This window comes from Gorilla gorilla, chromosome 20 (genome assembly GCF_029281585.2).
Source record: "Gorilla gorilla gorilla isolate KB3781 chromosome 20, NHGRI_mGorGor1-v2.1_pri, whole genome shotgun sequence".
In the NCBI taxonomy this organism is placed as follows: Eukaryota; Metazoa; Chordata; class Mammalia; order Primates; family Hominidae; genus Gorilla; species Gorilla gorilla.
In genome coordinates this window covers 60,245,631-60,261,719 of record NC_073244.2, presented here as the reverse complement: position 1 = coordinate 60,261,719, position 16,089 = coordinate 60,245,631, and the positions used below count along the sequence as shown (strand labels likewise).

The 16,089-nt window shown below is 53.0% G+C and overlaps 1 protein-coding gene across 2 annotated transcripts; it reads left to right on the top strand.

The window, feature by feature from the left end:
• The first annotated feature begins 1,885 nt into the window (after nt 1–1,885).
• Nucleotides 1,886–16,011, top strand: FCGRT (Fc gamma receptor and transporter). Of its 2 annotated transcripts, none has more exons than XM_031007224.3 (7): nt 1,886–2,355; nt 3,101–3,187; nt 3,543–3,794; nt 3,872–4,147; nt 14,196–14,465; nt 15,141–15,257; nt 15,688–16,011. In XM_031007224.3, exons 2-7 carry the CDS (start codon nt 3,115–3,117, stop codon nt 15,795–15,797), a joined length of 1,098 nt encoding a protein of 365 aa, XP_030863084.1. In that variant the 5' UTR covers nt 1,886–2,355; nt 3,101–3,114; the 3' UTR covers nt 15,798–16,011. The 2 variants fall into 2 exon arrangements, with proteins under 2 accessions (XP_030863084.1, XP_063557597.1); XM_063701527.1 differs by having other exon boundaries at nt 2,039–2,327.
• The last annotated feature ends 78 nt before the right edge of the window (nt 16,012–16,089 follow it).

Here is a 16,089-nt window from a genome sequence, read left to right as displayed (position 1 = left end):
TGTAATCCCAGCTACTTGGGAGGCTGAGGCAGGAGAATCGCTTGAACCCGGGAGGCGGAGGTTGCAGTGAGCCAAGATCGCGCCATTGCACTCCAGCCTGATGACAGAGCAAGACTGCGTCTCAAAAAAAAAAAAAAAAAAGAAAGAAGAAAAGTCTGCCCAGAGGGAGAGGGAGTCCTGCTAGGCAATTGTGTCTCCCACCTGCTGGCCCCCCCATTAGACTTTGGGGTTTCTTTCTTTCTTTTTTTCTTTCTTTTTTTTTTTTTTTTTTTTGAGATGGAGTCTTGCTCCGTCACCCAGGCTGGAGGGCAGTGGCGGGATCTCAGCTCACTGCAAGCTCCGCCTCCCGGGTTCACGCCATTCTCCTGCCTCAGCCTCCTGAGTAGCTGGGACTACAGGCGCCTGCCACCATGCCTGGCTAATTTTTTTGTATTTTTAGTAGGGATGGGGTTTCACCATGTTGGCCAGGATGGTCTCGATCTCCTGACCTCGTGATCTGCCCGCCTTGGCCTCCCAAAGTGCTGGGATTACAGGCTTGAGCCACCGTGTCCGACATTTTAAAAATTTTTTTTTAAAATAGAGACAGGGTCTCCCTATGTTGGCCAGGTTGGTCTCAAACTCCTGGACTCAAGCGATCCTCCCAACTTGGCCTCCCAAAGTGCTGGGATGACAGGCATACGCCACCACACCTGGCCCCCCCATCAGACTCTGAACTAGCTGAACGTCCACTAATCCTGGAAGCCAATTCCTCAAATGAATCTCTTTCTGTGTATGCATATACACATTCTGTGGATTCTGTTTCTCTAGAGAACCTGAACTACCTGACCAGCAGTTCCACTCCCAGATGTATGCTCAATAGAGCTGAAAACAGGCCAGGCATGGGTGGCTCACACCTGTCATCCCAGTGCTTTGGGAGGCCAAGGTGGGAGGCTGTCTTGAGCCCAGCAGTTTGAGACCAGCCTGGGAAACATAGCAAGATGCTATATCTGCAAAAATACAAAAATTAGCTGGGCCTGGTGGCAAGTGCCTGTAATTCCAGCTCCTTGAGAGGCTAAGGCAGGTGGAGTGCTTGAGCTTGGGAGGTTGAGGCTGCAGTGAGCCATGATCGCTCCACAGCATTCCAGCTTGAGTGACAGAGCCAGACCCTGTCAAAAAAAAGGAAAGGAAGGAAGGAAGGAAGGAAGGAGGCAAGGAAGGAAGGAAGGAAGGAAGGAAAGACTTCATATTATATGATTCAATTTCTTTGAAATGTGCAGAATAGGCAAATCTATCAAGACAGAAAGCAGATGAATGGTTGCCAGGGGGCTGGGAGCAGCGGCTGTTTAACGGGGACAGACCTTCTGTTTGGGGTGATAAAAAAGCTCTGGAACTTGATAGAGGTGACAGTTGCACAGCACTGTAAATGTGTTAAATGACAGTAAGGGTAAATATTTTGAATACTTTACCACAATGAAACAAGTGTATGGGAAGCTTTGTAGCAGGAGTGTGGGCGGGGGCTGGTGCCTGGAGGGGCCTTCGAGTGAGGCAGCATTGTATGGGGACCATGTGGTCACTGAAGTCCTAGCAGAAGGATGTGGTTTTGTTTTTTTTTTTTTTTTTTTGAGACGGAGTCTCGCTCTGTTGCCAGTCTGGAGTGCAGTGGTGCAATCTCGGCTCACTGCAACCTCCACCTCCCGGGTTCAAGCAATTCTCCTGTCTCAGCCTCCCGAGTAGCTGGGACTACAGACCCGCCACCACGCTCAGCTAATTTTTGTATTATTAGTAGAGACGGGGGTGTCACCATATTGGCCAGGCTGGTCTCGAACTCCTGACCTCGTGATCCGCCCGCCTTGGCCTCCCAAAGTGCTGGGATTACAGGCGTGAGTCACTGCACCCGGCCCGCAGAAGGATATTAAAGAGCACCTGCAGGAATTTTTTAAGGGGATGCCGGGGGAAGGGCTTGAAGGAGGAACTAAGGAGGCTTCCAAAAGATTTTGATTAACAGCGAGCTCTAGGGAAGGCCACGGGGATACAAAGGGGTAGGAGGAGGATCCAGAGACCTCCAAGTTGTGGACTCCGGAGGCATCGAGTTCCTTTCCCAGTTTTGTCAAGAATTCCCTGAGCGGCAGACACCCTCAAAGTAAAAAACGGGAACCACAGAGAAGGAAAAAGAAGAACCACAAGCGTTTTGAGAAACAAACAGGCTGGGCCTAGGGCCTGGGGTGTGCCCTGCAACTGGGGGGTGGGGCTGGATGTTCTTGGAGTCAGGGAGCAGCAGCCTCCCACAGGATGTGAGAGAGGAACTGGGGTCTCCAGTCACGGGAGCCAGGAGCCGGCCAGGGCCGCAGGCAGGAAGGGAGCGAGGCTGAAGGGAACGTGAGCCGACCAGGGCCCGACTGAGGGAGGAGGGGCTGGGGGCCTGGACCCCTGGGTCTGAGGGAGGAGGGGCTGGGGGTCTCAACACTGGGTCTGAGGGAGGAGGGGTGGGGGCCTGGATTCGTGGGTCTGAGAGAGGAGGGACTGGGGGTCTGGACACTGGGTCTGAGGGAGGAGGGAGGAGGGGCCGGGGGCCTGGACTCCTGGGTCCGACGGAGGAGGGGCCGGGGTTCCGGATTCCTGGGTCCGAGGGAGGTGGGGCCGGGGTCCCGAACTCCTGGGTCAGAGGGAGGAGGGGTTGGGGGCCCCGACTCCTGGGTCCGAGGGAGGAGGGGCTGGGTGCCCGGACTCCTGGGTCTTAGGGAGGAGGGGTTGGAGGCCCGGACACCTGGGTCCGAGGGAGGAGGGGTTGGGGGCCCGGACTCCTGGGTCCGAGGGAAGAGCGGTTGGGGGCCTGGACTCCGGGGTCTGAGGGAGGAGGGGCTGGGGCCTGAGGGGGGCGGAAGGGGCGTGGCGGAGCTCGGGGCCGGGACTCTCAGCCTATCAAGTGTCTGTAATTAATTAACCAACTGAGATCCAGTTCAGGGGTGAAAGTTCTTCAGGTACGAGGAGGGCATTGTTGTCAGTCTGGACCGAGCCCGCAGAGCCCCTCCTTGGCGTCCTGGTCCCGGCCGTGCCCGCGGTGTCCCGGGAGGAAGGGGCGGGCCGGGGGTCGGGAGGAGTCACGTGCCCCCTCCCGCCCCAGGTCGTCCTCTCAGCATGGGGGTCCCGCGGCCTCAGCCCTGGGCGCTGGGGCTCCTGCTCTTTCTCCTTCCCGGGAGCCTGGGCGCAGGTGAGGGCCGCTCCGGGCCAGGGCCCTGCTGCAGGCGGGCGGCGGGAGGCGGCCCCAGGCAGGCAGGCGAAGCCAGCGGGACCCGAGTTCCCCGCGAGCCCCTGGCGCTGCCTTCTCCGCTCAGTTAACTTTCTCAACGTCTCCTGCTGGGCCTGAGGCTGGGAACCACCTGTCGCCTCTTGTGTCTGTTTCCCTCTCTCTCTCTGGGTCTCTGTCCCCCCCCCCGTCTCTGTCCCCTCTCTCTGAATCTGTCCCCCTCCCTCCATAATAGATTCTTCTCCCTCCCTGGGTATCTGTCCCACTGCAGTCTAGTTCCCCGCCCGTGTGCTCCCTTCAGCTCTGTCTCTGTCTGCAGAAAGCCACCTCTCCCTCCTGTACCACCTTACCGCGGTGTCCTCGCCTGCCCCGGGGACTCCTGCCTTCTGGGTGTCTGGCTGGCTGGGCCCGCAGCAGTACCTGAGCTACAATAGCCTGCGGGGCGAGGCGGAGCCCTGTGGAGCTTGGGTCTGGGAAAACCAGGTGTCCTGGTATTGGGAGAAAGAGACCACAGATCTGAGGATCAAGGAGAAGCTCTTTCTGGAAGCTTTCAAAGCTTTGGGGGGAAAAGGTGAGATTCCGGTCTGGAGGGGCAAGGGGCCGGGTCCATGCTCCTGGGCCCCGCTTACCTGTGTTTGGGCGCCCCAGGTCCCTACACTCTGCAGGGCCTGCTGGGCTGTGAACTGGGCCCTGACAACACCTCGGTGCCCACCGCCAAGTTCGCCCTGAACGGCGAGGAGTTCATGAATTTCGACCTCAAGCAGGGCACCTGGGGTGGGGACTGGCCCGAGGCCCTGGCTATCAGTCAGCGGTGGCAGCAGCAGGACAAGGCGGCCAACAAGGAGCTCACCTTCCTGCTATTCTCCTGCCCTCACCGCCTGCGGGAGCACCTGGAGAGGGGCCGCGGAAACCTGGAGTGGAAGGGTGAGCCGGATCTGCAGCCGCAGGCTGTTCTGTCCTCTCTCCCGTCATGCCCACCTGCCTCAGTTCCCCTGCCAGGACCCTCCGTCAGCCTCCCACTGCAGCCAACGCTCTGCCCCCCATTCCTCAGGGGTCCTTCTACACTCAGCCCTCCCATGGCTCCCCAGCGCCCCCCAGGACAAACTCCTGGCTTCCTTCCTTGCCTTCTTTTTTTTTTTTTTTTTTTTTTGTGAGACGGAGTTTCGCTCTTGTTGCCCAGGCTGGAGTGTAATGGCGCGATCTCGGCTCACCACAACCTCCGCCTCCCGGGTTCAAGTGATTCTCCTGCCTCAGCCTCCCGAGTGGCTGGGATTACAGGCATGCACCACCATGCCCGGCTAATTTTGTATTTTTAGTAGAGACGGGGTTTCTTCATGTTGGTCAGGCTGGTCTCAAACCCCTGACCTCAGGTGATCTGCCCACCTCAGCCTCCCAAAGTGCTGGGATTACAGGCATGAGCTACTGCTCCTGGCCACCTTTTTTTTTTTTTTTGAGACAGATTCTCGCTCTGTCACCCCAGGCTGGAATGTGGTGGCACGATCTCGGCTCACTGCAGCCTGAACCTCCCAGGCTCAAGCAGTCCTCCCACTTCAGCCAACCAAGTAGTTGGGACCACAGCCCAGCATCATCACACCTGGCTAACTTTATATTTTGTAGACACGGTGTCTCACTATGTTGCCCAGGCTGGTCTTGAACTCCTAGGCTCCAGCGATCCTCCTGCTTTGGTCTCCTGAGTAGCTGAGATTACAGGTGCATACCACCATAACTGGCTAATTTTTTTTTTCCGCACAATCTCTGTCGCCCAGGCTAGTGTGAAGCAGCGTGATCTCAGCTCGCTGCAACCTCCGCCTCCTGGGTTTAAGGGATTCTGCTGCTGCAGCCTCATGAGTAGGTGGCACTATAGGCACATCCACCATGTCTGGCTAATTTTTATACTTTTAGTAGAGATGGGGTTTCGTCATGGTAGCTAGGCTGGTCTCAAACTCTTGACCTCAAGTGATCCACCCACCTCAGCCTCCCAAAGTGCTGGGATTACAGGAGTGAGCTACCGCGTCTGGCCACACCTGGCTAATTTTTAAAATTTGTTGTAGAGGTGGCATCTCACTATGCTGCCCAGGCCAGACTCAAACTCCTGGCCTCAAGTGATTCTCTCACTTTGGCCTCCCAGGGTGCTGGGATGACAGGTGTGAGCCACTGTGCTCGGCCTTCCTTGCCTTAATGTCCTCATCAGACCCACGCAGCAGCACTTGTCTCTACGCAGCCGTCAGAGTCTACGCTCCAGGCACCCAACATAAGCAATCTCCTCCCTCTGGGCATTTGCTCATCCAATTCCCCCTGGCACCTCTCTGTTCCACCCTTCCCCCTCTCTGCATATACTCCAGCCCTCCTTATTCTTCAAGGTCAGGGCTGGATATCACTTCCTCTGAGAAGCCTTCCCTCAGCTCTGTAGGGCAGAGTTCACTGTTTCCTCCCCGGAGGCCCCCAGATCCCCACTCATTCAACTGTTGGCCAAGAGCATTTGCACTGCCAGGCGCTGCTCTGGGTCTTGAGCAAAGAGGGAAGTGACACACGTTCACCCTCTGTGGCTCCCAGGCTGCTGGGCAAAGATAGATACCAGCTGGGGATGTGCACAGATATTCATTCCAAGTGCCACAAAGGAGAAGTTGAGACTCAACCAGGTAGTTTTTCTTTAATTGTCTTCTTTCTTTCCTAAGTAGGGAAAATTTCTCTTTTTTTAGAGACAGAGTTTCGCTCTTGTCACCCAGGCTGGAGTGCAATGGCGTGATCTCGGCTCACTGCAACCTCCGCCTCCCAGGTTCAAGTGATTCTCCTGCCTCAGCCTCCCAAGTAGCTGGGACTACAGCCGTGCACCACCACGCCTGGCTAATTTTTGTTTGTTTGTTTTTTAGTAAAGACAGGGTTTTACCATGTTGGCCGGGATGGTGTCGATCTTTTGACCTCGTGATCCGCCTGCCTCGGCCTCCCAAAGTGCTGGAATTACAGACGTGAGCCACTGTGCCCAGCTTTTTTTGTTGTTGTTGTCGTTGTTGTTGTTGTTTTTTTTTGAGACAGACTCTTGCACTGTCGCCCAGACTGCAGTACAGTGGCGCAATCTTGGCTCACTGCAACCTCTGCCTCCCAGGGTCAAGCAATTCTCCTACCTCAGCCTCCCGAGCAGCTGGGATTATAGGCACACACCACCATGCCTGGCTAATTTTTGTATTTTTAGTAGAGACGGGGGCTTCACCATGCTGGCCAGGCTGGTCTCGAACTCCTGATCTTGTGATCTGCCTACCTTGGCCTCCCAAAGTGCTGGGATTACAGGCATGAGCCACCGCTCCTGGCTTAAGGAGGGAAAGTTTCAAACCACACTTAAGTAGAAACAATGGTATAAAACGGAGCAGACACGGTGGCTCACGCCTGGAATCCCAGAACTTTGGGAGGCCGAGGCAGGTGGATCGCTTGATCCCAGGAGTTCAAGACCAGCCTGGGCAACATAGTAAGACCGCATCTCTACTAAAAACTCAAAAAATTAGCCTGGCATGGTGGTATGTGCCTCTAGTCCCAGCCACTGGGGAGGCTATGGCAGGAGGATCGCTTGAGCTCAGGAGTTTGAGGCTGTAGTGAACTGATTGCAATCCTGCACTCCAGCCCAGATGACAGAGCCAGACCCTGTCTCAAAAAGAAAAAAAATATGGTGGCCAGGTGCAGTGGCTCACGCCTGTAATTCCAACACTTTGGGAGGCCGAGGTGGGCAGATCACTTAAGGTCAGGAGTTTGAGGTAAGCCTGGCCAACAGAGTGAAACCCCATCTCTACTAAACATACAAAAATTAGCCGGGTGCGGTGGTGGGTGCTTGTAACTCCAGCTATTCGGGAGGCTGAGGCAGGAGAATCACTTGATCCCGGGAAGCAGAGGTTGCAGTGAGCCGAGATCAAGCCACTGCACACCAGCCTGGGCAACAAAGCAAGACTCTGTCTCAAAGAAAGAAGGAAAGAAAGAGAGAGGAGAGGGAGAGAGAAAGAGGAAGGAAAGGAAGGAAGGAAGGAAGGAAGCGAGCATCCCATCACTGAGACTTAATAATTATCAACCCATGGTTTTTTGAATTTCACGCACATCCTCACTCACTTCCCCACCCCACTTCACATCAAGCTTTGGTAAATCTCAGACATCACAGTGTTTTTTTCTTTGTTTGTTTGTTTTTTGAGATGGAGTCTCACTCTGTCATGCAGGAGTGTAGTGGCTCAGTCTCGGCTCACTGCAAGCTTCGCCTCCCAGGTTCAAACAATTCTGCCTCAGCCTCCTGAGTAGCTGGGATTACAGGTGCACGCCACCTCGCCCAGCCAATTTTTGTATTTTTAGTAGAGACGAGGTTTCACCATATTGGCCAGGCTGGTCTTGAACTCCTGACCTCGTGATCCACCCACCTTGGCCTCCCAAAGTGCTGGGATTACAGGCATAAGCCACCGCACCTGGCCAATTTTTGTATTTTTAGTAGAGACGGGATTTCACTATGTTGGCCAGGCTGGTCTCGAACCCTCCACCTCAAGTGATCTGCCCTCCTCAGCCTCCCAAAGTGCGGGAGTCACCGTGCCCAGCCAGACTGTTTTGTTGATAAGTCCTTTAGTATGTAACTCTACTAGGTAAGGGCATTTAAAAAAATTAATACCAAAACCATCATCACACCTACAGCCAATTAACTAACTCTTTAATGGCATCAGATGTCCAGTTTTTGTTCCCATATTCCTGACTGTAAATGTTTTTTAAAGTTTGAATCAGCATCCAGCAAGGTCCACACATTTTGTTGTCTTTTCAGTGTCTTTTTCTGATTGTTGAATTTTTCTTTCTTTTCTTTTTTTTTTTTTTTTTCCTTATTGAGACAGGGTCTTGCTCTGTCACCAGACTGGAGTCCAGTGGTGCAATCATAGTTCACTGCAGTCTGAACTTCCTGGGCTCAAATAATTCTCCCACTTCAGCCTCCCCAGTAGGTAGGACCACAGGTGCACGCCATCAGGCCTAGCTATTTTTGTTTGTTTTTTGAGACAAAGTCTTACTCTGTCGCCCAGACTGGAGTGCAGAGTCACGAACTCGGCTCACTGCAACTTCTGCCTCCCGGGTTCAAGCAATTCTCCTGCCTCAGCGTCCCAAGTAGCTGGGATTACGGGCGCAAGCCACCACGCCCTGCTAATTTTTTGTATCTTTAGTAGAGACAGAGTTTCACCATGTTGGCCAGGCTGGTTTCGAACTCCCGACCCTAGGTGATCCACCCACCTTGGCCTCCCAAAGTGCTGGGATTACAGGCGTGAGCCACCGCGCTCAGCCATATTTTTGTTTTTTTCTTTTTTTTGGAGACGGAGTCTCGCTCTGTCACCCAGGCTGGGGTGCAGTGGCGCGATCTCAGCTCATTGCAACCTCCACCACCCAAGTTGCAGCAATTCTCTTGCCTCAGCCTCCCGAGTAGCTGGGACTACAGGCGCCCACCACCACGCCTGGCTAATTTTTTGTATTTTTAGTAGAGACAGAGTTTCACTGTGTTAGGCAGGATGGTCTTGATCTCCTGACCTCCTGATCCGCCTGCCTCGGCCTCCCAAAGTACTGGGATTACAGGCGTGAGCCACCGCGCCCGGCCGGATTCCAATTTTTTATCGGATAGGTGTTTTGCAAATATTTCTTCCACTCTCTAGGTTGTCTTTTCATTGTTGTAACTGTGCCTTTCACAAAGCAAAAGTTTTTAACTTTGATGAAATCCAGTTTATTCTTTTTTTTTTTCTATCGTGGATTATGCTTTTGGTGTTTAATCTCAGAAGTAATCACCAAACCCAAAGTCAGCTAGATCTTCTCCTGTGTATTTTAAGAGTTTTAAAGTTTTGCATTTTACAGTTAGGTCTGTGATTCATTTTGAGGTAATTTGAGTTACCTGTGATCTTGAGTGTCTTTTGATTTACAGGTTTCCCATTTTCTTTTTGTTTTTTTTTCCCCTGTAATTGTGGTTTGAAGAAAGTCAGTTTATGTCCTATTGAGTTTCTCCTAGACTGGATTTTGCCCTTTGCATCCTGTGATGTTGCTGGAAATAGTCCTCCTTCCCTTCTTTAAAGGAGCAGCTCGATCTAGAAGCTTGGTCAGATTCTGGTTCAATTTTTATGGCAAGAAAACTTTCTGGGTAGTTGGTGCGTATGTCTGTGTGCATAGGCTGCAAACATCTGCTTGCTTCTGTGCTGTTCTGTGGACCACTGGATTCGGGTGTTGTTATGAAGTTCTTCGTCAGGTTTTCTCCTGATGGTTTTAGCGGATAGCAATGGCCATTGCCTTAATCTTTTTTTTTTTTTTTTTTTGAGATGGAGTCTTGCTCTGTCGCCCAGGCTGGAGTGCAGTGTTGCGATCTTGGCTCACTGCAACCTCCGCCTCCCAGGTTCAAGCGATTCTGCTGCCTCAGCCTCCTGAGTAGCTGGGATTACAGGTGCGCACCACCATGCCTGGCTAATTTTTGTATTTTTTTTGTAGAGATGGGGTTTCACTATGTTGGGCAGGCTGGTCTTGAACTCCTGACCTTGTGATCCACTTGCCTCGGCCTCCCAAAGTGCTGGGATTACAGGCGTGAGCCACCGCGCCCGGCCTTTTTTTTTTTTTTTTTTTTTTTTTTTTTGAGAGGGCGTCTCCTCCCTCTGTCACCAGGCTGGAGTGCAGTAGCACGATCTCGGCTCACTGCAACCTCTACCTCCCAGGTTTAAGTGATCCTCCTGCCTCAGCCTCCTTAGTAGCTGGAATTACAGGCACACACCACCACACCCAGCTAATTTTTGTATTTTTAGTACAGACAGGGTTTCACCATGTTGGCCAGGATGGTTTTTTTTTTTTTTTTTTGAGATGGAATTTCACTCTTATTGCGCAGGCTGGAGTACAATGGCATGATCTCAGCTCACTGCAACCTCTGCCTCCTGGATTCAAGTGATCCTCCTGCCTCAGCCTCCAGGGTAGCTGGGACTACAGGCATGCACTGCCATGCCTAGCTAATTTTTATATGTTTAGCAGAGATGGAGTTTCACCATGTTGGCGAAGCTGGTCTTGAACTCCTGACATCAGGTGATCTGCCTGCCTCAGCCTCCCAAAGTGCTGGGATTACAGACGCGAGCCACCATGCCTGGCCTGGTTTGGTATTTTGTTAAACAGAACCAAAGGCCAGACAGATTTTCTGTGCTTGGATTTAGTCTATATTGGAAGTACCTTGAGGCTGAAGGCACGTGGCTGTGAGCACGACACAGAAAGATACAGATTTGCTGAAAAGAATAGTGAACATAAAGCAGAAGCCAGAACTGCTGATGGCCATCAGCCCGGCCCCTCCATTCCACCTGACGGTGCAGCAAATTCTGCCGACTTGCCAGAGAGGCAACTCCAGGAGGGAGAAGCTGCTGCGCTTTCCTGAAGCAGCAAATGTGTTTTCTGCTGAGCAACCAAAACCAAGATCCCAGCCAAGACCCACCATTGCCCAGATCCACCCTCCCTGAAAGGAACTTGGGCAGTAATGCCCAGTCCTAGGCAGTTGCTGAAATCTTTGCCTTTTTTTTTCTTTTTTGAGCTGGGATCTTGCTCTGTCGCCCAGACTGGAGTGGAGTGCAGTGGCACAGTCATAGCTCCGTGTAGCCTTGGACTCCCAAGCTCAAGAGATCCTCCCGCCTCAGCCTTACAAGTAGCTGGGACTATAGGTACACGTCACCATGCCTGGCTAACATTTTCTATTTTTTGTAGAGATGGGGTATTTGTTGCCCAGGCTGGTCTAGAAGTCTTGGGCTTGGCCGGGCACAGTGACTCACGCCTGTAATCCCAGCACTTTGGGAGGCTGAGGCAGGCGGATCACAAGATCAGGAGTTCAAGACCAGCGTGGCCAATATGGTGAAACCCTGTTTCTACTAAAAATAGAAAAATTAGCTGGGCGTGGTGGTGGGCGCCTGGAATCCCAGCTACTCTGGAGGCTGAGGCAGGAGAATCGCTTGAACCCAGGAGGCGGAGGTTGCAGTGACCCAAGATTGTGCCACTGTACTCCAGCCTGGGCGACAGAGACTCCGTCTCAAAAAAAAAAGGGAAAAGAAAGCCTGGGCGTAAGGATCCTTCTGCCTTGACCTCCCAAGTGCTGGAATTGCAGGCATGAGCCACTGCACCCGGCTTTTTTTTTTTTTTTCTTTGAGACAGGGCACTTGCACTGTTGCCTAGACTGGAGTGCAGTAGCGGGATTAGAGTTCACTGCAGCCTCAACCTCCCAAGCTCAAGCGATCCTCCCACCTTACCCTTCCTGAATGGATGGGGCCACAGGTGTGTACCATCACACGTAGTTAATTTTTAAACTTTTTCAGAGACGGGGGTTTCTCCATGTTGCCCAGGCTGGTCTTGAACTCCTGGCTTCCAGTGATCCTCCTGCCTCAGCTTCCCAAAGTGCTGGGATTACAGGCATGAACCACTGCACCCAACCTTTTTTCATTCCCTTAACGAAACCTTTGAATGAACAAAAATTCTTAATTTCAGTGAAGTTCAGTTTATCGATTTCAATTTATACATTTTATAAAGTTTATGAATTTTTTTTTTTTTTTTTAGACGGAGTCTTGCTCTGTCGCCCAGGCTGGAGTGCAGTGGCTATACCCAGGTGTGATCATAACTCACTCCAGCCTCAAACTCCTGGGCTCAAGGATTCCTCCTGCCTCAGTCTCCAGAGTAGGTGGGACCACAGGCACATCCACCGCACTGGCTAATTTTTTTCATTTGTAGTGGAGACTACGTCTTACTATTTGCCCAGGCTGGTCTCCAACTCCTGGGTTCAAGTGATCCACCCACCTCATTCTCCCAAAGCGCTGGGATTGTAGGAGTGAGCCATTGCACCCAGCCTGTCTGCTAATATTATGTTTAAGAGTTCTGAATCTTTTTTTAAATTTTTTATTTTTTATTTTTTTTGGAGACAGTCTTGCTCTGTCGCCCAGGCTGGAGTGCAATGGTGCAATCTTGGCTCAATGCAACCTCCGCCTTCTGGGTTCAAGCGATTCTCCTGCCTTAGCCTCCTGAGTAGCTGGGATTACAGGTGCGCGCCACCATGCCTGGCTAATTTTTTGTATTTTTAGTAGAGATGGGATTTCACCATGTTGGTCAGGCTGGTCTCGACCTCCTGACCTCGTGATCCTCCTGCCTCCACCCCTCAAAGCGCCGGGATTCCAGGTGTGAGCCACCACACCTGTCCTGAATCTATATTTATGAGAGACATTGGCCTTAAGTTCTCTTTTTTTTTTTTTTGAGATGGAGTCTCGCTCTGTCACTCAGGCTGGAGTGCAGTGGCACAATCTCGGCTCACTGCAAGCTCCGCCTCCCGGGTTCACGCCATTCTCCTGCCTCAGCCTCCTGAGTGGCTGGGACTACAGGCGCCGGCCACCACGCCCGGCTAATTTTTTGTATTTTTAGTAGAGATGGGGTTTCACCGTGTTAGCCAGGATAGTCTCGATCTCCTGACCTCGTGATCCGCCCGCCTCGGCCTGCCAAAGTGCTGGGATTACAGGCGTGAGGGATTACAGGCGTGAGCCACCGCGCCTGGCCAAGTTCTCTTTCTTATAATGTCCTTTGTTGTCAAGATGATGCTGACCTCATAAAATATGTTGGGAGAGTGTTTCCTCTGTTTTATGGCCTGAAGAGTTTCTGTAGGAGTAGAATCATTTCTACATTGGAAGAATTCACTAATTGATGTCTTCTGGACCTGGAATTTTAGTTTTCGGAAAGTTTTAAACTATGGATTAAAAATTTTAAATAGGCTGGGTGCAGTGCATCATGCCTGTAATCCCAGCACTTTGGGAGGCTGAGGCAGGTAGATCACAATGTCAGGAATTTGAGACCAGCCTGGCCAATATGGTGAAACACCGTCTCTACTAAAAATAAAAAAATTACCCGGCATGGTGGTGCATGCACTTGTAGTCCCAGCCACTCAGGAGGCTGTGGAAGAAGAAACTCTTGAACCCAGGAAGTGGGGGTTGCAGTGAGTTGAGATCGTGCCACTGCACTCCAGCCTGGGTGACAGAGCGAGACTCTTATCTCAAAAACAAAAAAAAAGGCTAGGCGTGGTGGCTCACACCTGTAATCCCAGCACTTTGGGAGGCCCAGGCGGGTGGATCATGAGGTCAGGAGATTGAGACCATCCTGGCTAAGACGGTGAAACCCTGTCTCTACTAAAAATACAAAAAATTAGCTTGGTGTGGTGGCGGGCGCCTGTAGTCCCAGCTACTCGGGAGGCTGAGGCAGGAGAATGGCGTGAACCCAGGAGGCGGAGCTTGCAGTGAGCCAGGATCACACACCATTGCTTGCACTCCAGCCTGGGCGACAGAGCAAGATTCCATCTCAAAAAAAAAAAAAAAAAAATTTAAATAGTTATAGGACTACTGAAGTTTTAAATTTCGTCTTGTGTCAGTTTAGAAGGTTGTATTTATCAGGAATGTGTTCAGTTCATCTAAATTTTCAAATGTGTTGCTGTGGAATTTTTCATAATTATCCTCTATCTTTTTTTTTTTTTCTTTTTTTCTGAGACGGGGTCTCGCTCTGTCGCCCAGGCTGGAGTGCAGTGGCACGATCCTGGCTCACTGCAACATCTGCCTCCCAGGTTCAAGCGATTCTCCTGCCTCAGCCTCCTGAGTAGCTGGGACTACAGGTGCCCGGCTAATTTTTGTATTTTTAGTAGAGATGGGGTTTCACCATGTTGGCCAGTCTGGTCTCGAACTCCTGACCTCAGGTGATCCACCCACTTTGGCCTCCCAAAGTGTTGCGATTACAGGCGTGAGCCAACATGCCCAGCCCAAGGAGGTGACATCTTGAGGGGACACCTTCAGGGTGGATAGGTTGAGTCTCTGTCACCTAGGAAGTGCCTCCCCTTTTACCACTGTATTATCTGCGGTTAGCACAGTGCAAACGTGGAGGCCTCTTTCTGTCCCTATCCAGCCCTGGCTCTGGGAGTGGTGGGCTGGCGACTTAGGCCTGTCTGCCTGATTTCCTGCAGAGCCCCCCTCCATGCGCCTGAAGGCCCGACCCAGCAGCCCTGGCTTTTCCGTGCTTACCTGCAGCGCCTTCTCCTTCTACCCTCCGGAGCTGCAACTTCGGTTCCTGCGGAATGGGCTGGCCGCTGGCACCGGCCAGGGTGACTTCGGCCCCAACAGTGATGGATCCTTCCACGCCTCATCGTCACTAACAGTCAAAAGTGGCGATGAGCACCACTACTGCTGCATTGTGCAGCACGCAGGGCTGGCGCAGCCCCTCAGGGTGGAGCTGGGTGAGGCACCGCCGGGTGGTGATGCTCCTGGTTTCCCGTTGCCTTGTCTCACTGCTGTGCCGGTCCTTCCTGAGTCTGACCTTCCTCCCCACTGCTGCCACCTCCTTGAATCTGACTGCCTTGAACCTCGCGCCTGCCAGTGCCCCCAAAACCTGATGGCTTGTCCTTCCCAAGGCCAACTGCCTTCCGTCTCCTGCTGCTTCTGGCCTCACTGAGTCTGAAGAGCTGTTAACCACCATGGCCAGTCCTCCCTGAGTCTGACCATCTTCCATCCTGCTGCTACTGCTGCTGCGGGTCTTCCTGGAATCTGACCATTCGTTGTCTGCTATGCCCGTCCTCACCAAGACTGACTGCCTGCTGCTTTGCTACTGCCCGGGCCCATGAGACTGACTTCACACTGCTCTGCCTGCCTCTCCCCACTGCACTGGCACAGCCCCGCCCTGCCGCTGCTGATCCATTGCCGGTGTGACCGCGGCCGCTCGTGCTGTAGCTGGTTCTTACGTCCAACCTGGGGGGCACTCTGCCCAGATCGCCTGCCTGGCCTTGCCTCTGCCCATCAGACACTTGGTGCTGGAATCTCCGAGGCTGGGAGGGACTGGGAGCGCCCCAGTTCTGTGTCCTGACTGGGTGGGGTGGAGGGGCTGCTCCACATCTCACAGCGTTCTCTGGCTGCAGAATCTCCAGCCAAGTCCTCCGTGCTCGTGGTGGGAATCGTCATCGGTGTCTTGCTACTCACGGCAGCGGCTGTAGGAGGAGCTCTGTTGTGGAGAAGGATGAGGAGTGGGCTGCCAGGTGGGAGGCAGCGGGAGGAAGAGCCTCCGAGAGAGGGACAGAGACCCCAAGAGAGGGGCACACAGACCTGGGAGGACAGAGACCCAGAGGGGGGACAGAGACCAGAGAGAGGTGGAGACAGAAACCCAGAGATGGGAGAACAGAGGTGCAGAGAGAGGGGGACGGAGACAGAGACCCAGAGACGGGGGAACAGAGACCCAGAGGGGACAGAGAGAGGTGCGGACAGAGGGAGGGGGAGACAGACCCAGAGGAGGGAGGCAAAGATATAGAAAGAGGGGGGATGGAAAATTGGGAGAAGGGGAGACAAAGGCCCAGAAGGAAGGGGATAGAGACTGAGGAAGAGTGTGAGACACACACAGAAATGGGGGACGCCAGTCAGACCCAGAGCGCCTCAGAGATTCTGATGACCTCTCCCTCTCTCTCTCCTCAGCCCCTTGGATCTCCCTTCGTGGAGATGACACCGGGGTCCTCCTGCCCACCCCGGGGGAGGCCCAGGATGCTGATTCGAAGGATGTAAATGTGATTCCAGCCACCGCCTGACCATCCGCCATTCTGGCTGCTAAAAGCGAATGTAGTCAGGCCCCTTTCATGCTGTGAGACCTCCTGGAACACTGGCATCTCTGAGCCTCCAGAAGGGGTTCTGGGCCCAGTTGTCCTCCCTCTGGAGCCCGGTCCTGTGGTCTGCCTCAGTTTCCCCTCCTAATACATATGGCTGTTTTCCACCTCGATAATATAACACGAGTTTGGGCCCGAATCAGTGTGTTCTCATCATTTTTCAGGCAGGGGAGGTAAGGGAATGAGTCGGGGGACTGAATGGCGGCTGGGCCTCGGA